Source organism: Chrysemys picta, chromosome 3, assembly GCF_011386835.1.
Source record: "Chrysemys picta bellii isolate R12L10 chromosome 3, ASM1138683v2, whole genome shotgun sequence".
Taxonomy (NCBI): Eukaryota; Metazoa; Chordata; order Testudines; family Emydidae; genus Chrysemys; species Chrysemys picta.
Window position 1 is genome coordinate 159436717 of NC_088793.1, and position 23089 is coordinate 159459805.

The 23089-nt window shown below is 45.5% G+C and overlaps 1 protein-coding gene across 4 annotated transcripts in view; it reads left to right on the forward strand.

The window, feature by feature from the left end:
* The window catches only part of TLR5 (toll like receptor 5), a 32845-nt gene extending 12108 nt beyond the window's left edge, over nt 1-20737 (forward strand). For all 4 annotated transcript variants that reach the window (XM_065589379.1, XM_008175221.4, XM_065589378.1 and 1 more), the window contains one exon: nt 17101-20737. In XM_065589379.1, the coding sequence (XP_065445451.1) occupies nt 17101-19687 (2587 nt within the window). In that variant the 3' untranslated portion in view covers nt 19688-20737. The remainder of the gene's footprint in view (nt 1-17100) is intronic.
* Nucleotides 20738-23089: the final 2352 nt, after the last annotated feature.

Sequence of the window (23089 nt, forward strand, 5' to 3'; positions counted from 1 at the left end):
AGATAAGCATCAAGGAGTGAGTGTTGGTCCTAACATGTCACTTACCACCTATCTGATCTGTAGCCATTCAATGCTGGTCTTCCCTGACAAAACCAAGTGTGTTTTTACCTATCCCACTGTAAAAACATAGAGGAGACGGGTCACTTTCATTTTATTGAGGTAAACTAGGCAAGGTCAGCCATGGGTCAGACAGGTGCCTTGTCTCCATTTAGGTTTTTACAGCAAATTAGCTGTTGCGTTTGTTATCTCGCTGTAAAACATCACTTTGTTAAATAGTGAAGACAAAGCCTTCGCCAATGTTCTCTGGCTTCTGTTACCAAGCCAAGTTGGTTAAGGTTTGTTTTTTTTAGTCAACTCATTTCACCATTGTACTTGTGCTTGTTAACTTTATACACATTTTAACCTTGAAGACAATACTCTATTGAAACTCTACTTGAAGCTCTAGAGTACATTCTGTACATTACTCACCATCTACTCTTCCTTGCCATTTCCTCAAAGATTTTAATCAGTTTTGTCAACCCTGACCTCCCTTTTGTAAATAAGGGCTGTCTCTAGCCAGCCTATAACTGCCCAAGTTCTTTCCTGTTACCTTTCTGATCCTTCCAGGTCAGAGTTTTGGTCTTGGCTGCATTTCTAATTAACTTGTGAGAGTATCTAAGGATCCCTCATCTCTGTTCTAGCTGCTGCTTTGTTTGAGACATGGTTCAGAATAACTACTAATCTTCTTGGTTGCTCAATGACTAGATTAAAAAAAAACTATTTAAAAACACACAGATTCTTCCCTGTGGCAATTCCTATTCTAATCAGAGCAATTAAAATTCTTCTCATGTGGGAGTTTTCAAGGAATATTGAGAGTCAACACAGATTGAGTTTGGGTTTGTGAGCCAGGAGCAACTGAGCTCTAATTCTGGTTCTGTGGCTCTGGGCAAGTCCTTTAACATCTCTGCCTCAGTTTCCCCAGAGGTAAAATGAGGGTAATACTTGTCCTCACAAGAGTGTTGTAGGGATCAATTAGTTGTCTTAATTGATTGTCTTAAAGTGCTTCAAATGAACCACACTGATACTATTAGCCCTTTTCAAAAAGGCCAAATTTTCTCCGACTTCACTGCTGTTTTGAGAGACACTAGCAACACAAAGGGCCGGAAACTGATCCATTTGGCCTGCTGAGAAATTTCCCCACTGTGGCAGAATCCTCAGCTGGAATAACGAGCAGAACCAGCTCCTTTGTCCAGTAGAGGGGACATGCCAGTGAGGGGGAGGAAATGGTTTGTGGTTGGAACACTCAGACTATGTTCAAATGGCGGATGGCTCATTGGGAGTCATTGGGAGCTATAAACATGGCTTAGAGCAGTGGTTCTCAACCTTTTTGGGCTCAGGACCCAAATGTTTATGACATATCGCGACCCAGTAAATAGTCTGGGAGTTGAGGCCCTGGGGTGGTTTCAGGCAGGTCCTGCCCTGCCTGGAGGGGTTGGGTCCTGCCCTGCACTTACCCCATAGTGGCAGCTCCTGTGCTGTGGGGCTGGCTGGGGTTGGCTCTCCACTCTCTGGTAGGGTTACCATAGTTCAACACTGAAAAAAGAGGACACTCCACGGGGGCCCTGGTCCTGCCGCAACTCCGCCCCTTCCCCACCCCCATTCCAACCCCTTCCCCAAAGTCCCTGCCCCAATTCTGCCCCCTTCTCTGAGCACCCTGCATTCCCCCTCCTCCCTCCCGCTGTGATCTTGGTTGGGGGTTGCTAAGTACTTCCCTGCTCCCCCCTTGCCCTGCAGCCCCTGCACTCCTTCCCACTCCTGCAGCCTCTGTGCCCTGCAGCCTCTGCACCCCCCACCTGCCCTGCTCCTGTGCCCCCCTACCCCTGCAGCCTCTATGCCCCTGCCTGCCCTGCTCCTCCTTGCCCTGCATCCCCTGCACCACCCACCCGCCCCTGCAGCCTCTGCATCCCACCGCCTGCCCTGCCCCTGCCTGCCCTGCTCCTCCTCGCCCTGCAGCCTCCGTGCCCCCTGCTCCCCACTCTCCCTGCAGCCCCTTCACCCCCCGCCCCTGCAGCCTCTGCTCCCTCCTGCCCCTGCAGCCTCTATGCCCCTGCCTGCCCTGCTCCTCCTCACCCTGTAGCCTCTGCGCCCCCAGCCTGCCCTGCTCCCCCGCTTACCCGGCAGCCTCTGCCTGGCGGGGGCTTCGGACGCTCAGCGGGGACCGGGACAGCGTGGGTCCCTGCAGCCCCGGCACACGCCGCACTCCCCGCCCCGCGCCGCAGCCTCCTTCCTGCCGCCGCCAAGCACGTTCCCCGGCCTGTCTGTCCTCGCTGGAAACAGCTCCCGCGGCGCTGGGTTCCGAGCCGCGCAGGGTGACGGGGCCGCAGGAAGGGTCCCCGCAGTGGCCGGGGGGTCCCCGCCCGCGAGGGAAGCCCGAGCCGCTGGCTGGGCCTGGCCTCCCCATGGTCCTGCGGGCTCGGCTGGGGCGCACGGTCCGCCCGGCCTGCGGGGGCAGCAGCGGCCCCTCCGCTGCCTTCTGTGGCTGCGCTCTCCCCCTCCCCCCGCCCAAGCTCGCTACACTGTAGCCGGGCGGCTGGGCTGCGCTGCGGACTCGGCGGGTCATGCTGGGGCCGGGCGGACCCTGGCTTATGCCTCCCTATTTTCCTGGACATGTTCGGCTTTTTGGAAATTCCCCCAGACAGGGTTCTGAGTTCTAAAAAGCCGCACATGTCCGGGGAAATCCGGATGTATGGTAACCCTACTCTCTGGGTGTTGCACCCCCCTTTGCCCTGCAGCCTCTGCACACCCCTTGCCCTGCAGCCTCTGTGACCTCTGCTCCCCTCTCGCCCTGCAGCCCCTGCACCCCCCCAACCCCTGCAGCCTCTGTGACCCCTGCTCCCCACTCGCCCTGCAGCCTCTGCACCCCCCCCCACCCCTGCAGCATCTGCGCCCCCCGCCTGCCCTGCTCCCCCGCAACCTCCGGGGTTGCAGCGCTGTTCAAAGTTGGCCTCGCCCCCCTTTCCCCCGCCCCCCCGAACTGGACCAAATTTGTGTGAGTGGAGTTGTGACCTGGCTCATGGGGTTTCAGTGCCACTCCCTCAAATTTGGCCTACTCGGACTCACATCACGACAGCTGGGCCAAACCTGAGTGGTGCTGGGACCCCAGAGGTTGCAGTATCTGGAGCAGGGAGGCAAGCCCAACTGGCTGCGTGGGACAGGAGCCACAGGAGCTGCCATGGAACTGTTTGAAACATTCTGATGACCCAATTTTGGGTCCCGACCCAACAGTTGAGAAACCCTGGTTTAGAGCATCCACCAGTCTGGGACCAGCCTGTGAATCAGGGAGCCAGGACCAGCTGTCTTATGCCCATCCCCAGCTTTTCTGCCGTCCCCAGTGGAAACTGGGCACAGCAGAGCCTTAGTGCCATTGTGCCTGTGACAGGTCACCCCCTTCAAGATGCCACCTGATGTGCTTAGATACCACTGAGCTTGCCTGTTCTGCCAGCATGGGCCCCCTTAAACCTGTGTTGCTTAGCCAGGCTCTTAAGCCTCCTGTAGCACATACATAGGCAAGGCCACACACCCCTGCAGAACGACACAGACACTGAGATCGGCTCTAGGAAGACTCAGCTTAAGGGACTTGCCCCAGCACTCAGGTGTCCACCTCCCTTGAAGTGCAGGCCCAAAGGTATATTGTCTTGCGCTGTAGAGAAATCTATACAACGTTAGGGTTACCATACGTCCTCTTTTTCCCGGATATGTCTGGCTTTTCGGCAGTCAAACTCCCGTCCGGGGGGAATTGCCAAAAAGCGAATATGTCCGGGAAAATGGTGGCTCTGCTCCTCCCCGACTCTTCGGCTCTGTTTAAGAGCCGGGCTGCCCGAGCGCTACCGGCTTCGGGCAGCCCCGTGCCTCCAGACCCTGCGCCGCTGGAGCCCGGGAGGGGAAGTGCCCGGCTGGGGGCGCAGGGTCTGGAGGCACGGGGGCTGCCTGAAGCTGGTAGCGCTCGGGCAGCCCGGCTCTTAAACAGAGTCGGGGAGGAGCAGAGCCGCCGCGGCTGGAGGCTCTGCTCCTCTTCGGCTCTGTGTAACTTACACTGTGTCAGTTACGCAGAGCCACCGCGGCTGGAGGCTCTGCTCCTCTTCGGCTCTGTTTAAGAGCCGGGCTGCCCGAGAGCTACCGGCTTCAGGCAGCCCCCGTGCCTCCAGACCCTGCGCCGCCGGAGCCCGGGAGGGGAAGTGCCCGGCTGGGGGCGCAGGGTCCGGAGGCATAGGGGCTGCCCAAAGCCCGAGCGCTACCGGCTTCACAGTTTGCTGGGCAGCCTCCAGACCCTGCACCCCCGGCTGGGCGCTTCCCCTCCCGGGCTCCAGCTACGCTGGGGAAGCGCCGGCTGGGGGCGCAGGGTCTGGGGGCTGCCCGGCAAACCCTGAAGCCGGTAGCACTGGGGCAGCCCTTTCCCCCTGGCTGGGAGTGGAAGGGAGGAGGGGGCGGAGTTAGGGTGGGGAAGGGGCAGAGTTGGGGCGGGGCTAGGGGTGGGGAAATGGGTGGGGCCAGGGCCCGTGAAGGGTCCTCTTTTTTTATTTATGAGATATGGTAACCCTATACAACGTAAGCTCATAAATTCTCCTGCCCCCTCAATGTGGAGGAAGATATGCACAACTTCTTGCCCTCCCCCCAGTTAGAAATTACATAAACTGGGTTTAATAATAAACAAAACAAATATTATTAACCATAAAAGGCAGATTTTAAGTGGTTAAAAGTGATAGCAAACAGTTTGCGTGTTTTATTTTATTTGCTTAGTAATATGTTTTGTTCTAAGTTTTATTCATTAAAGAAATTGGCTACAAATAGTAATTTCTCACTCTAAATATTGTCACAGGTTGATTACAGGAAGTCTTGAAAGGCAGCTGCACTGGCCTGCAGTTTGAGTTCAACCCTTCTCCCCTCAGTTCAGTTCTTGCTTCCAGGTGTTCTTCAGTGTCTCTTTGGGTGGGGAGGCAGAGGAGAACCCTAATGATGTCACTCCCCTGCCTTCTATAGCTCTTGTGTATGGTGGGAACCCTTTGTCTTCCAATGGTAAAACACTGGCATTCCAAAGGGTGGGTCCAGTACCACGTGACTCAGACCCATATCTTTGCAGGGCTGTGGCAGCCATTACTCGTAGGCTGTCTGGACAGTCCACAGGAAGACTATGTTCTTTCACAGTCCATTGTCTTTGCTAATGGGGCATCAGCCCTGTCTGGCTTTTCCATTGTTGTACCTGAAGGACTAGTTGTGGGTGACATCCAAAGTAGCACATTTGAAATACAGCTACATGGTCAATATTCCTAACTTCAGATACAGAAACAATACAGACATACAAATTGGATAATTACATTCAGTAAATCATAACCTTTCCAGTGATATCTTACATGAGCCATCTAGCATGAATTAGATCTGTTATGTCATATCCCTATCATAAGCATATTTTCATAAAGAATATGGAGTGAAACATCACACCTTCTCCCTGAGTTTACTGCTAAAGGGTTGGTCACTGACCAATGCGGAGGCAGTATATCTAAAATCCCTTTTTGGCTTTGGCTATACAACCTCCAAGTATTACCAAACACTGTAATGTTATCCATAGGCGTTTTTGCAAAGTTCTGGGTTTCTGTTCCCAAGTTGCCTGAAAACATTGTGTGTATAGCATTGTGTACATAATGCAGATATCAATATCATTTAAAGTGTAGGTGTAAAATGTAGCCATTAATGCCATGAGGCGATGTGCCTCAGTTTCCCCTTCCACCCCACAATCAAGACTGGTTATGCTTTCTCTGCTGTTCCAGGCTCTAAGCCCGTTTACAGGTACTAGCTGAGAAGCAGTATTCTTATAGGACTTTCTTGTTACCTACCACTCCTAGTTTGTACCAAAGCTTTTTCCAAAAATCATGCATAAAGAATATGGAGTAAAACATCACAGTGCCCTTGTAAGTAACCCAGTAATAGAATTAGACTTTGAAAATACACTTTAAACTTTATTTCTCCTACCTGGGAATACTGCTTTATTTTAAATAGCTGCAGGAGTATAGAAAAGGGTGATGGGAACTTTGGCTGCCTTTGAAGCATGCATGCATCTCATTATACAGAGGGATCCAGGGAATTAGAAGGATAGATTGTCATGAACTTTTTAAAAAGTGCTAAAAACATAGACAGAAGAAAATAGACAACCTATCTGACTTTTCACTCCAATTCATTGTGCTGTGCGTCTGCTATGTGACCTAGGTGAAGTAACTTCTCTGTGCCTCAGTTTTCCCAGCTATAGAATGCGGATCACGATGCCTATGTAGCTGTATAAAGTGCTTTGCGAGCTCTGATTGCAAATGCTACAGTAGAACCCCAGAGGTATGAACACCTCAGGAAAGGAGGTTGTTCGGAACTCTGAAATGTTCGTAACTCTGAACAAAATGTTATTGTTCTTTCAAAAGTTTACAACTGAACACTGACTTAATCCAGGCACCAGCCGACCAAGCACGTGCTTGGGGCGGCACCTTGGGCCGGGGCGGCGCTCAGGTTTTTATTAATTTATTTATTGGGCAGGGGCTGCCGCTCGGAGGAGGGGCGGGGGCTGGCGCGGCGCTGGGGGGGGGCGGGGGCTGGCAATCGGAGGAGGGGCGGGGGCTGGCACGGCGCGGCGCTGGGGGGGCGGGGGCTGGTGCGGAGCGGTGCTGGGGGGGCAGGGGCTGGCGCTCGGAGGAGGGGCGAGGGTTGGCGCGGTGCTCGGAGGGGGCGTGGCTTCGGGCAGCGTGGCGTTCTGGGGGGTGGGGATTTCGGCAGCACTGGGGGGGTACGGCGGCGCTGCGTGGCGCTCGTGGGGGCGGGGGAGCGGCCCTCTTCTTTTTTGCGTGGGGCGGCAAAAAAGTTAGAGCCGGCCCTGGACTTAATACAGCTTTGAAACTTTACTATGCAGAAGAAAAATGCTGCTTTTAACCATCTTAATTTAAATTAAACAAACACAGAAACCATTTCCTTACCTTATCTGAGCTTTTTTTTTTTTTAACTTTAATGTTTTGTAGTTCATGTTTAACACAGTACAGTACTGTATTTGCTCTCCCCCCCCCCCCCCCCATTGCCTGATTGCGTACTTCCAGTTCCAAATGAGGTGTGTGATAGTCCGATCAGTTCGTAACTCTGGTGTTCGTAGGGTTCTACTGTATATTAGAGCTAAACCCACTCAGTATTATGATGCCCATTTAAGAAGAGAGTAAGGGATCACATTCAGTACATAGCCCAAAACACTGTTAAAGCCAATATTTTTTTTCAGATTGTAATTATTGGGATGAAATTCAGCTCCAGAATATTCAAAGCAATTTAACAATATTAATGAACAGGTGACAGCTCAGAGGGGGGAAAAATCTTGGCACTTTTTTTTTGTTAATAAATAATTGAATCTGGTCTAATCAGAGGAGAGCAGCAATGCAATTAGTCATGAGGGCAAAGATGTCGACAACCAGGCTTTTCTTATCTGGCCAATATAACAACCACCTAAAACCAATTTTACTGTAAATTGTACCTTATTTTCAAGAGCTTTACTATGGCCTAGATCAACATAATAAACAATCCCCTTGTCAATTGCCTTACTAACCATTTAAAAAAGAGAGATTAGGTTAGTCTCGCATGGTCTGTTCTCTTAGAAGCTTTGCAGACTTCCCTATAACATATAATGCCTTTGTCAGCTTCTGTCATCAATGTTTTATCAAGTTCTCCAGAATTTTATTTGGGAGTGGAGTTAGATTAATTATATTATAATTTCCTGGTTCTCCATTTTCTCTTTTTTTTTTAAGCAATGGGAGTGGTCCTCCAGTCCCACACTGAACAGCAAGACGAGGTTGACTATATAATGGTAGCAGAATGGGGAGATCCTTTAATATTCTGGGAAATAAAGCACCCAGGATTTGGGACTGAGTCAGATTCAAGTTCTGTGAGCACAGTGCTGGTGAGGATGCTATCATCACCTTCTCCTGGTACATTTGTGACATTGATTTGGAGACATTCACCATCTGGTCACTGCATCACATTCTCTGTAGTAACTCAGATCCCACCCCATCTAACATCCCATCACAGGCCACGGGGCATATTTACTGCTAATAGTCAAAGATCAATTAATTGCCAGATTTAGGCTATCCCATCATACCATTCCCTCCATAAACTTATCATGCTTAGTCTTGAAGCCAGATATGTCTTTTGCCCCCACTGCTCCCCTTGGAAGGCTGTTCCAGAATTTCACGCCTCTGATGGTTAGAAACCTTTGTCTAATTTCAAGTCTAAACTTCCTGATGGCCAGTTTATATTCATTTGTTCTTGTGTCCACGCTGGTACTTAGCTTAAATAATTCCTCTGCCTTCCTTGTATTTATCCCTCTGATATATTTATATAAAGCAATCATATCTCCCCTGAGCCTTCTTTTGGTTAGGCTAAACAAGCCAAGCTCTTTGAGTCTCCTTTCATCAAACAGGGTTTCCATTCCTTGGATCATCCTAGTAGCCCTTCTCTGTACCTGTTCCAGTTTGAATTCATCCTTCTGAAACATGGGAGACCAGAACTGCACACACTATTCCAGATGAGGTCTCACCAGTGCCTTGTATAACGGTACTAACACCTACTTATCTCTGTTGGAAATACCTCACCTGATGCATCCCAAGACCGCATTAGCTTTTTTCATGACCATATCACATTGGCAACTCATAGTCATCCTGTGATCAACCAATGCTCCGAGGTCCTTCTCCTCCTCTGTTACTTCCAACTGATGCGTCTCCAGCTTATAACAAAAATTCTTGTTATTAATCCCTAAATGCATGACCTTGCACTTTTCACTATTAAATTTCATCCTATTACTTTTACTCCAGTTTACAAGGTCATCTAGATCTTCCTGTATGATATCTTGGGCCTTCTCTGTATTGGCAGTACCTCCCAGCTTTGTGTCATCCACAAACTTTATTAGCACATTCCCACTTTTTGTGCCAAGGTCAGTAATAAAAATGTTAAATAAGATTGGTCCCAAAACCGATCCCTGAGGAACTCCACTAGTAATCTCCCTCCAGCCTGACAGTTCACCTTTCAGTATGACGTGTTGTAGTCTCCCCTTTAACCAGTTCCTTATCCACCTTTCAATTTTCATATTGATCCCCATCTTTTCCAATTTAGTTAATAATTCCCCATGTGAAACCGTATCAAATGCCTTACTGAAATCGAGGTAAATTAGATCCACTGCGTTTCCTTTGTCTAAAAAATCTGTTACCTTCTCAAAGAAGGAGATCAGGTTGGTTTGGCATGATCTACCTTTTGTAAAGCCATGTTGTATTTTGTCCCAATTACCATTGACCTCAATGTCCTTAACAACTTTCTCCTTCAAAATTTTTTCCAAAACCTTGCATACTACAGATGTCAAACTAACAGGCTAGGGCAGAGGTGGGCAAACCATGGCCTGCGGGCCACATACGGCCCACAGGACCGTCCTGCCCGGCCCCTGAGCTCCTGGCCTGGGAGGCTCGCCCCACCATGGGCGTAATGCTCTGGGAGGTGGGACTGTGAGTTCCTGGGGCAGCGCAGCTGCAGAGCCCGGCCTGACCCAGTGCTCTGTGCTGCATGGTGACGGCAGCGGCGTGGGCCAGCTCCAGCTGGGTGGCGCGGCTGTAGCGCCACCAGCCACCAGTGCTCCAGGCAGTGTGGTAAGGGGGCAGGTAGCGGGGGGGTTGGAGAGAGGGCAGGGGAGTTCGGGGGTGGTGGTCAGAGGGCGGGGATGTGGATAGGGGTCAGGGTGGTCGGGGGGAAGAGGGGGTTGGATGGGGTGGCAGGGGGCAGTCAGGGGACAGGGAGAAGGGGTGGTTGGATGGGGCAGGAGTTCCAGGGGGGCCATCAGGAATGAGAGGAGGGGTTGGATGGGGCGGCAGGGGTCCAGGGGCGGTCAAGGGACAGGGAGCGGGTGTGTGTGGATGGGGCAGGGGTCCCAGAGAGGCCATCAGGGAACAGAGGGGTTGGTTGGGGCAGGAGTCCCGGTGGGGGGGGGGCAGATAGGAGACAAGGTGGGTGAAGGAATATCTTTTATTGGACCCACTGGTGTTGGTGAGCAAGACAAGTTTTTTGATCTACACAGGACTCTTCTTCAGGTCTGTGGAAGGTACTGAGAGTGTCACAGCTAAATACAAGATTGAACAGATAGTTTAGCATAAATAGTTAGGGACCATTCAAGGCAAAGGGGCCCCTTAACACCCCCAGCATAGGACAAAAAAGGGGGTTAGTGGGTTACACATAGTTGTAGTAAGCCATAACACCAGTGGCTTTATTAAGACCATGATATTTAGTGTCTAGCAAAATTACAACTTTCAGCTCCCAGGCTTGTCTTTTGAAAGTGTTGTGATAAGTCTGACCTATCAGTTCTCATCCTCAAAGGAAACCTGCCCAATATGCAGAGAGTATACATGCTGATGAATGCTGAATCCGCAAAAAAGACTAGTCAGTACTTGCAGGTTCTGGGAGATATGCAAAATTTACCCTACACTTCAGACAGCCAATGTGTTTCCTTTCCTGTCTAAAAAAGTGAGCAAACATTCTCAAGTATTGGCAGGGACAATGTGAATCCAAACAGGATGGCAACATCCTTCCCTGGTCTAATTAGCTTTATTGGCAACACTTGGCAAAAACCATCAGGTCTGCATTGCTTAAAAAACAAAAACCGTTGAACAAATGCTTTGGTTATAAATATGCTGCTTTTTTAAAGAGGGGAATGGTGAGTGCTTTGCTTCAATGGACGGTTCTTTAGATTAGCTAGTGCTTCTCTCAGGGCAGGTCTACACTAACCCCCCAATTCGAACTAAGGTACGCAACTTCAGCTACGCGAATAACGTAGCTGAAGTTCAAAGTACCTTAATTCGAACTTACCTCGGTCCAGACGCGGCAGGCAGGCTCCCCCGTCGACTTCGCGTACACCTCTTGCTGAGCTGGAGTACCGCAGTCGAGGGCGAGCACTTCCTGGTTCGACTTATCTCGTCCAGACAAGACGCGATAAGTCGAACCCAGAAGTTCGATTTGCTTGCCGCCGAACTACCGGGTAAGTGTAGACCTACCCTCAGTGTCCCTCCCCTTCTCCTACCAATGGGATTTCTTCATTCACCAAATGCCCTTAAGAGAACACTGAGGTTCCACAAAGGGCCCGGCCTACTGCAAAATTCACCCTAAAACTACAGTCAGCAAGAGTGCTTCCTTTCATCTACACTGGGAAATCTTCTAACCAGTTTTAAAACCAGTTCACCTCAAAAGAGTTTCAGAACCTGCTTAGAGCTGTAGAGTAGGCCAGTTTTAGGCTAAGGCAACCTGATCTGTTTTTACTGAGGCAGTTTAACCCCTGCTGAGAGGGAACTCAGAGCCTGGAGCTGGAATATTGAGATGGAGTCTCAACATACACACGCACTGGTCGGTCATGGGGCAGGTGAAGCTCCATTTCTCATTATAGAAGTTCCCTTCCTGCTACACTAAGAGCTGGATGGTGAGACGACCCATCTGTTATAGCTAAGGGTACGTTACTTGCTAGAGCAAGGTCTAGGAGTCACGTGAGCCTCCCTGTTCCCAACTCTCCCGGTCTCCGTTTTTTTTATTTCCTTCTGACGCCTAGGCAGGAAAACAAAATGAAGCTTGGATTCATGTGTCTAAATCCTGCAGCCATGGATCTGGAACTTTCAATGCCATGGTTCTCAATAACATATTAACCGGTTACCTAATCCCTCTTCTCAACAAGGCTGGTGTGGATACATAGCCCAAGTACACCTCTACCCCGATAGAATGCGACCCGATATAACACAAATTCGGATACAACGCGGTAAAGCAGCGGGGAGCCCCGGGCCCTTTAAAGCGCCACTCGAGCCCCGCTGCTTTACCACGTTATATCCGAATTTGTGTGGAGCCTCGGGCCCTTTAAATCCCCACCCGAGCCCTGCTGCCAGAGCTCCAGCGGTGATTTAAAAGACCCAGGGCTCCCTACAGCAGCTGGAGCACCGGGCCCTTTAAATCACCACCCGGGAAGCCGGTCCAGTCCGGCACAGCGTACCGGCTCTTGCCAGTACGCCATACTGGACCAAACCTGATATAACACGGTCTCACCTATAAGGCGGTGAGATTTTTGGGCTCCCGAGGACCGCGTTATATTGGGGTAGAGGTGTAACTGGGTAGTGTACTTAGGATTTCTGCAAGGTTATTTTGGAGCAGGAACGTGTTTGCCCGAAACATCTTGGGGGCTCAGCTACTACCCTGATGCGGCCATATAAGTGACCAACAGATTTTTTTAGGTTAAAATGCCATCTGTTTTCACATCTCACTCTAGAGCCATGATGGATCCCTGGCTGCCTTCTGGCCCTACACGCAGGGCCAGCTCCAGGCACCAGCCCAGCAAGCAGGTGCTTGGGGCGGCCAAGGGGAAGGGACGGCAAGTCGGGCTCTTTGGCAGCGGGTCCCTCGATCCCTCTCAGAGGGAAGGACCTGCCGCCGAATTGCCGCCGAAGAAGAAAGCGACGCGGTAGAGTTGCCGCCGATCGCGGCTTTTTTTTCTTTTCTTCTTTTTTCCGCTGCTTGGGGCAGCAAAAACCCTGGAGCCGGCCCTGCCTACACGTCTGTGTACCCAGAAGAGAAATCCTGAGTATATGCATTGGTGTGATGAGCATTGGTGTGATGAGCATTTGTCTGTCAGTACGTTCTGCATACATTAAATCTTTGGTCAGATCACATTGCACCAGTAAAGGGCAAAGAATAGATTCTTGTTTATGCTTCAACAACAGAAAGAGTAGCCTGGTCTACATCTGGAAGTTGCACCAGTATAATTTAGCTCAGTTAAGGGTGAGATTTTTTTTTACAGAAGTATTTATATTGGTATATCCCATATGCCGGATGCAGTCGTACTGGTATAAAGGTCCTTTACACTGGTAGAACGTATTCTCCTTCCACCATGGGATATGCTAGATCAGGGTATGACTATACTGCAAGTGTTGCAGCATAGACACTAGCTACAGCAATGGAAGGGTTTCCCATTGCTGTAGTAAATCCACTCCCTTGAAAGGCTGGAGCTAGGATGATGGACGAATTCTTCCGTCAACCTAGTGGTGTCTTAGGTTGGCTTAACTGCGTCTCTCGGGATGTGAATTTTTCGCACCCCTGAGCAGAATAACTAAGTTGATCTACGTTTTCGGTGTAGATCAGGCCTTAGTATATGCATGTACACGCTAGGGTGTTGTACCAATTTAACTCTCACAGTATAGGTAAAGCAGTACAAGTTTTAATCTGTAGACAAGCCCAGAGAGACAGAACTTCCCATGCTGTTCTATCTTATTTCCACTCCCCCGCCCCCACACACATACTTTTCAGCTCTCTATGGAGATAAAGCTGATGCTGTCATTCATTTAAAAATAGTTGGACTCCTAGTGGAATTTGCAAAACACCGTAGAATGTCAATTAAATTTGCTCCAGCAACACACAACTCCAGTCGGTTTTATGGCTAAACAAATATATTTTTACTGATCCTCCGTGCAGTTTTCCATGTTATAGTGTGTTAAAGGAATGCTATCAGCTACCTCTAGATTTAGATTATGTAGATTGTTTTGCTAATAGAAAGAACCGCTGATGTAAGGAGTGGTTCTAAACTGCTCCCTGTGACAAGAGTGAATGGAAAAGGTCGCTTATTGTCATCACTCTTGCCAATCCACACAAAGGTCCAAGTTTTCAGGAGTACACTGGTCCCACGAAAATATTGGAGGAGCAAACGGTTTATCCATTAGCCCCTCTCTGCAAGCAGACTCGAGATAAAGGCGGGATTGTATGAGGACACATGGCCTGATGGATACCTCCTTAACGTCTGATAGCAGCCAAACCCCGAACTATAAAGGGTTGGAGAATTTTTCAACAAAACATTTTTCTGATGTAAAAATGAGATTTCTTTTTCCATCAAAAATTGCTCCAGTTCCCCTCCATTTTCTGAGATCCTCAATCTGAACTTGTTGCAGTTCACCTAGTGCTAGATTTATATTGCTTGCCTGCACCACGGCCGTTATTTTACTTGTGGCTTTGTTTTGTTAATTCTGTGATTTTGCTTAAACTTAAAAAACAAAAATGTTTGGACAAATAGCAGGCATAGAAGTGTTCATCCTGAAAGTGAAAGATGAATGTTTAATAAAATAATAGCATATGATACTTGGAGATTAGAAGAATTGCATCTGAAGAAGTGAGGTTCTGACCCACGAAAGCTTATGCTCCCAGTACTTCTGTTAGTCTCAAAGGTGCCACAGGACCCTCTGTTGCTTTTTACAGATTCAGACTAACACGGCTACCCCTCTGATACTTGGAGATTAGAGACATTATATTTGCAACATCAAATATAGTGGTGAATATAAGCACCACCATGGTAATAAATAAAAGTGAAACTCACCAGTCTATTTTAGGACCCAAGCGAGTGAAGTGGAAAACGTAAACAAGGAGTCTAAATGGTGAAATGTATAATAATTTTTTAAATAATCTAAGCAGTTTTTAGTAACAAGTAAAGGTTTTTAAATATATATATATTCACTGTTGACAGTGTATCTCTTAAAAGGCAGGTTTGACCAAACCTCTGGGATAGAAAAGACAAATAGTAAAAGAGCCCTTTGCAAATTAAATTATCGAGGATAATCCCCTATAGATTTTGTCAAAATCTCCATTAGATTTCTTTCAGAGTGGTAGCCGTGTTAGTCTGTATCAGCAAAAAGAACAGGAGTACTTGTGGCACCTTAGAGACTAACAAATTTATTTGAGCATAAGCTTTCGTGGGCTAAAACCCACTTCATCGGATGCATGCAGTGGAAAATACAGTAGGAAGATATATATACACAGAGAAAATGAAAAAATGGGTGTTGCCATACCAACTGCAATGAGAGTAATCAATCAAGGTGGGCTATTATCAACAGGAGAAAAAAAAACGTTTGTAGTGATAATCAGGATGGCCCATTAGATTTCTGTTGTCCATGCCTGCAATTTACTTTCTTTGGCCCAAATCCTGAATTCCTTACTCAAGCAAACTATGCATTAATCTTAGTGGGTATTTTGCTTGAGTAAAGACAGTGTGTAGGGTCTTCAGGATGTGGCCTCTTCTCCAGTATTGCCAACATCAGTCCTGTTCAAGAATTATTGGTGGATTATTTTTATGTGCTGTCTAGTGTTTGAGCATTTAGGGTACATATTTTCAAACTTTTCTCTGCAGCCATGACAGCTAGAAACTTAATTTAAAAATAAATAAATAGGACAGCTGAGATTCTCATGTAATCATATGACTGGAGGAACACGGGGCTTTAACAGAAAAACTACCAAATATTGTGAGATTCATGATAAAATTGCGAGAGTTGACAATGCTGCAGTACCATTGGAATCCCTGTTGTCCAATCTGTGAATTAAACTGGATAAGTGTGTAATTTACTGTTTGCAATATATCTTTTTTTTTACTGTCTCAAAAGTCTGTAAAACTTGTGAGTACTAAACAAACAGTATTCGTGGTTTCACTACTACAGAGCTGAGTTCAGCATAGAATCTTGAAATCATTTACTCTTACTGTGATGCTTCTGGGAAATCTCTGCCATTAGTGAAACAGTACAGTCAATCGATAACAACAATTAATGGGATTGACCTACTTGTTAAATACTGGATCAGGGCCTATCTTTTTCTCTATGAAGTAAATTTATTTAGCAACCACTATATGGCCAGCAGGGATTTGGTTTGACAAAAACTTATGCTTATTAAGTTTGAACACATTAGGCTGTAGAGTACAAAAATTCTTACTCTGGTTGTCAGCCAAGTAAACATCTCAGTGAATGCTTTTTAGAAAGGAGAGGCGGGTAGTTGCAATCTTTAGTAAATACATATTAAACAAAAGCATGCAAGTAGTCCTTTTAGTGCTGACATCTTGCTCTGTGTTATGCAGTAGGCAACGTAAGGACAGTGATTGCTCTGAAGAGATTACAGTTTAAAAGAGAGATGTTTAGCTGACAGGATGCATGAAGAAATCCAGAGTGGGGAAAACCCCAAAGTCTACATCAGTTAGATGCATTCATTACATTCACGCATTGCTATGCAAAATCTGACTGTCTACAGTACATCAAATGTAATCTTTTAATAAGCAGTAGGCTGTAAACAGTAGATTTGTCCCACACAATAAATCAGTGATCTTAATACCATATGCTAGATCTCTTGCGAGCTTCATTTGTACTGGAGAATATTTTAAGATGACTAATAGCAATAAGAATGATTACTAAGGACTATTTAATTACTATATCCTCCCCATCAACCTCTTTCCTGTGTATGCTTTTAAAGCATTGCTCTCACCATAAAAAACAACTTCATATTACTGGAATAGTCCCAGAGATTCTGAAACTCCAAATAAGCCTTTTCCTTTTAAACCTATAGCTGAGTCAAACTCTGCTGTGTTCAATTCAGAGTTACTCCGCTGATGACCAGAAATCTTATGGGTGCTCCAAAAAGAAAGCATGCCATTTTTTTAATACTATTTCTGGAAGTGCCTTGTCTGTGAGACTATTGACATGTCATTGTTATCCATTGGAATTGTCTGACCTAGTCCCACTAGCAATGAGGAGTGGGGAGGAACATGGCAGTGATTACACTGTTCAGAAGGGTAGGTGATTATCTCAATACTTTTGTTAACCTAAAGCCTCTGACCATACTATCCAAACTTTTAAAAAACAGTCTGGCTAACTTTGAATAAGGAATGAGTTTCAGGGTAATGTACCAGTGTTGTCACATCAGGGGTGCAACTGTTAAATATTTGGACCAAGATTTTCAAAAGTGACCAATAATTTTTGGGTGCCCATCTTAAAATACTTTGCATGGAACTTGATTTTTAGAGTGGGTTGCTCACCATTTTCTGGAGCCCATCCACTGAACATCAGCTCCCTTTAAAGTGTTTCAGATTGTATACTCAAAAACACATGCACCCAAAATCCCTCATGATTTGAAAATCTTGGCCTTGTTTTTTTATTCTGTTGCATTAAAACTTTGCTACAAAACTTTATTGGTCAGACAGCCAATTTTATATTTTGTTCTTACAACTTTCTCTCTCTTTTCATGCAGCATCACAATGTTACATCATCTAGTATTTCTCTTAGGAATGTCACTGGTAACCAAAGAAATATTTGCATTTACAAGCTGCTATTCCGATGGCCAAATTGCCAGGTATTATTTTTGTAACCTCACCGAGGTTCCACCTGTGCCCAATAATACAGTTATACTCTGGCTAAATTTCAACAAAATCAGGCAAGTGAATGCATCCTCCTTCCCTCTGCTGGAACAGTTGCAGATTTTGGAAATTGGAACCCAGCTTGTTTCTTCTGTTACCATAGGGAAAGCAGCTTTTAGGAACCTGCCAAACCTTCGAAACTTAGATTTAGGAGACAATAAGATACTTCATCTCGATCCTGATGCTTTTGTGAAGTTGTCAAATGTACAAATACTCCGGCTATATCACAACAGTCTTGAGGAGTCCATTCTGGAAGAAGACTATCTTCGAGATATGATCTCCTTAGAATATTTGGATCTTTCTGGAAACAAGATCAAAAGCCTTCGCCCTCATCGCTTATTTTACCGTCTAAAATCCTTGCAAATTGTGGACCTGAAAAACAACCGGATACCCATCTTATGTGAAGGAAACCTTGATAGCTTCCAGGGAAAATTCTTCACGTTGTTTATTCTCAGTTTAAATAAATTATACTACCCAATTTCTATGGACTGGGCCAAGTGTGGAAATCCTTTCAAAAACATAGCCCTGGACACCCTGGATCTTGGTGGCAATGGCTGGGGTGTAGATATAATCCAACACTTCTGCACAGCTGTGAATGGGACTTCAATTGTTTTTTTGAAGCTTAGCCATCACATAATGGGTCCAGGATTTGGCTTTAAGAACTTAAAAGATCCAGACCAAGATACATTTGCAGGGCTAGCAAGAAGTGGCGTTCGCTTACTGGATATTTCACATGGTTTTATTTTCTCTCTCAATCCCTATGTATTTCAGAGCCTTGGTGATCTGGAATTGCTGAACCTTCACAACAACAAGATAAATCAGATCCAAAAACAAGCATTTTTTGGTCTGGGAAACCTAGGAACTCTCAACCTGTCATATAACATTCTGGGGGAGCTCTACGATTATACTTTTGAGGGGCTTCAGAATGTGATGCATATTGATTTGCAACAAAATCATATTGGAGTAATTGCTGGGAATTCGTTCAGAGATTTAAGAAGGTTAAAGTTGGTGGATCTCCGGGACAATGCCATTAAAACTCTCCCTTCTTTCCCAGCCATGATCACTCTTCATTTAAGTGACAATAAGCTATTATCTGTAAGAAACCAGAGTATAAATGCAACAATCCTTGTCTTGGAAAGAAACAGACTGGACAATCTGGGTGATCTTTATATTCTTTTACAAGTTCCAGATGTGAAGTATATCTTGTTAAGACAAAATCGTTTATCTTATTGTGTTAAAAGTGTTGATGTTATAGAAAATAACCAGTTAGTCTACTTGGATCTAGGAGAAAACATGTTAAAGCTTGTGTGGGACAGAGGTTTATGTTTGGATGTGTTCAGGGCACTTTCCAAACTAGAGGTGCTCCACCTGAATAACAACTACCTTACTACCCTTCCACAGGATATTTTTAGTGGTCTAACATCATTAAACAGACTTAACCTAGCCTCCAACCTGTTGTCTTATCTTTCTCCTGGTGTTTTCCCTGAGAGCCTAGAGACACTTAATATGTCTGAAAACCAACTTCTTTCACCTGCCCTTGAGCTCTTCATGACTTTGAGTATCCTGGATATAACAAATAACAGGTTTTTCTGTGATTGCAGTTTAAACACCTGGACAGCACGGTTAAATCAAACCAATGTGACCTTAGCTGGCTCAGAAAATGACACATACTGTATACTCCCACCTTTTTTAACAAGGGTTCCACTCTCTTCAGTGGCACTTGATGGCTGTAATGAAGACGAACTCCAGAAGCCTCTACAGTTCTCACTGTTCATCTTCACTTCAGTCACTCTGATAATGTTCCTAACAGCAGTCATCATTTTTAGTCACTTTCGGGGGACTTGTTTTGTCTGGTATAAGACCATCAAAGGTGCTATGCTAAAAGAACGTAAGCAAGCAATAGATACAAGTGCATATCAATATGATGCATATTTATGCTACAGCAACAGAGACTTTGAGTGGGTCCAAAATTCATTGATAAAGCACCTGGACTCTCAGTACTCTGAGAAAAACAGATTTACTTTGTGCTTTGAAGAGAGAGATTTCCTGCCTGGGGAGGAACAGATCACCAACATCCGTGATGCCATTTGGAACAGCAGGAAGACCATTTGCATTGTGACAAGGCAGTTCCTCAAGGATGGGTGGTGCGTGGAAGCCTTTAATTTTGCCCAGAGCAGATTCTTTTGTGACCTGCAAGATGTCCTCATTATGGTTGTGGTTGGGTCACTTTCTCAGTATCAGTTGATGAAATACAAACCGATTAGAGTCTTTGTGCAAAGGAGTCAGTACATGCAGTGGCCTGAAGACCATCAAGATGTAGACTGGTTTTTAAATAACCTTTCTCACCAAATTCTGAAAGAAAAAAAAGTGAAAAAGAAATCCAGTGTTATAGAAATGCAAACTGTAAGGACAATCTCGTAGTTGGGAGGGTTGTTCATGGTTCATATTATTAGTGCTATAAAACAGATTTTTGTAGTTACATTTTTGCTTGTGGCTTGACAGTTACTTAAATATTCTAAATCCATTTCCACCTGTGGCATGGCAAGAAAGAAGTATGGGCCATGCTTCAGCTTTCCCTGACAAATGGATAGAATATAAGTTCCTTGGTTTAACTTTTAATAAATATGGCGTCAGCTTTAAAGTCACCAGCAAATGGAATTAACAAAATTCAATTACTCTAGGAACTATGGCCCATATTTTCAAAAGAAGTCACCAAGTATGGGTGTCTCAAATTTTGGGTGTTCAGATTAGGACACCATGGGTCTGATTTTCAGAGATGCTGAGTGCTCACAGGTCCCCACGACAATGGAAGGAGTGGGTACTCAGCAATTACAAAAACCAGGTGCATGTTATTGCAAGTTAGGCACCAAATTTATAGGATTCTTGAAAATTTGGGTCCATGTGCTGAAAGCCCCTACTAACCAAACTGAATGGGCACATTAACTGATGGCAGTGCCACATTAAGGTCTTGCAATGTCTAGTCCTACCATTCACCACCAGGTCCCCTACTAAGAGAATGTTTTAGTGGTCATCATCCTTGCTTGTGATGTTGCATGATCAAGATGGTGTAGGTGTGGGTGTTGGGGAAGTCATGTACATGTCGCTCACATACACCCACACACCCACTATTGGGTACCATTTTTCACAGAACATCATCATTTTGTAAAGCCACACCACATAGTATTCTTCTTTTTTTTTTTTTTAAGGGGGGGATTTACCTCTTCCTTAAAGCCAGGCTTGGAAGGATCACATTTTTATCAGTAAATGTCACTAAACATCAATTTCACTGTACATGTACAAACCAACCCAACATTTCCGTAACAATAAATGACATTTAGAAATAGACCAAGAAAGAAAAATGCTGCTTAAGAACTTAATAGAGTTTGATTTAAGGATATTTACTTTGTATATTTTGATATGTGATGTTGACAATTTGTGTTTGAACAGTTATAAAGCTTTAATTTTTTGAGATCAGTGTCTCCTGTCATTAAATAATTACTGTCTGCCCCACCCTGTTGTCTGATTACCCCCCCCCCACCAATTTCCCACTACTGTGGAAATTTAAATGGATAAAAATAGGAAAAAATGCTTAAAAATAAATATTGACATTGTCCATTGAAATTATAAAAACAAATTCTGCCAAGCCTACTTATAGCAGACACTGAACAAATAATATATAGTGGTAACTAAAAGCTTAGACACTACATGAAGGTCATAGTCTAACCTTGATCTTTGGGCACATATCCCGCTGCCGTCACAGGGAGAGCCTCTGTGGATTGAGGGTAGTGTGTATAACCCTACATTTATAGCCCCACTTGGCCATGCACTCATTGGATGAACTGTTCCTGGACCTTGTGCTTTCTCAGCTCTATGACCTTTTAGCACTAATTTCAAAGAGTATGAAGTGTATCACCTTTTGCCACTGTAATTGCTGTAGTATAGTTCATGTTTACTTTTACCTGTGTGATAAAACAACAAACACAGTTTGCCTAGGACTCTCAGATTTAGCTGGCACACACAAAGCCCTGGATTTTTACGTACCGTAGACTTTGCATCCCCTAATATGCTATTCCTGTAACTGCCCTAAGTTACAACTGCTGCTGTTTTCATGTGAAGATTCTTCAGCTTAGCTGCATCAAGGACTGAGGTGGATAAAGACCTTAGAGAGATTTGAACTCCCAAATCACAGAACAAACTTGAAGCCAGTCTTCTGCGTAGTCTACCTTACTCTGCAGGCAACTGTAAGGGAATGCCTTGCATTGGATGGAATGTGGAGCTCCTTACTTTATCACAACACCTACTTTACTATATTTCAAACAGCAAACTACCTCATTGACATGAGCATTGTAGTCAATAGGCATTCTACAGACCTCCCTGAAGCAGGCATTCCCAGTCTGCACCCACCTTCTGAGAAGGGGAAATAAAGATCATTTCAGTATCAGCTGAGTAACTGTCTGCACATCTTTTTCCTGATCAGCTCTGAAGCTGCCTCTGCTCCTGTTGAAATAGTCGGCTTGACTCACTAGGGCCTGGAACTGACAGTATGCATCTAGAAAACCAAATTTTAGAAGTGATCAGTTTGCATGATATCAGCATCATAAGAATTAAGGCTGGGGTTCTCAAATGTGTCAGAGAGAGTTAAGAGGCCCAAATCCTGTTCAAATTCAGGAGGGCTAGAGCCGCCTTTCCCATAAGAGCCTTTGAAAAATCCCAGTCTAAAATAATAATTATTTTACAAAAATTATAACATTGTGCAACAAAAATTTGTGCTTAAATGAACAGCAGCTAACCCAAGTGAAATCTAATAGGCACCTTACGTCTGAGCTGTTTACCAATGTTTTATGTTGAGGTGAGACCAAAGCATTAAAAGGAAGCTTTGTCTTTGTGGCATGGTTATGCTTACTATCTTCTGTAGTAAATATTTCTAAGCGCTTGATTTGATTGGCCAGTCTGCAGGGTACATTACAATGGCAGTGTGACCCTGGGTTGCATTGTTATGAAAACTAAGCCTTTCTTTTGAGTGTGAAGCATTTCAAAGAGTGTGTGTGTTGTGTATTTTTGTACATTAATTCAGTTACAATGAACAAAATGAAAAATATCAGTATGGTCTGGGGAGAAACAAACCTTCCATTATTGGGTTATGAAGAGGCAGAGGATGGACTTTGCTTCATAAACTGATTGGTCAGTTAGGCCTCATCTGTCCACAGATACACATTGGTAAAGTTAATGCAGTACAATCCCGTAGTGTGATATAAAGGTGCTTGTTCCAGTACAGCTTACTCCTACATGGGAAGCACTTTTATACCAATATAACTGTGTCCACACTAGGGGCTATACTGATATAAAAGCTTTGATTTAAAAAAAAAAATCACACCCCTAACTAGGGTGACCAGACAGCAAGTGTGAAAAATCGGGACAGGGGATGGGGGGGTAATAGGAGCCTGTGACGGGTTGGATCACAGAAATCCCCTTGGGAGCTGCCACCTAATGTACCAAGACTACTTCTATCCCTGTTTTCCCTGCCAGCTCAGGACTCCAGCACCCTGTCTTGCTGAGCCAGACACTCCCGTCCGCTCCAACACAGACCCAGGGTCTGAATTATTTGCCCCAAAGCTGCAGGTTTACCTGAAAACAGCTCACAGAAGTGTGCTTGTCTTTAGCACTCAGATGCCCAACTCCCAATGGGGTCTAAATCCAAATAAATCTGTTTTACCCTGTATAAAGCTTATACAGGGTAAATTCATAAATTGTTCGCCCTCTATAACACCGATAGCGAGAGATGCACAGTTGTTTGCTCCCCCAGGTATTAATACATACTCTGAG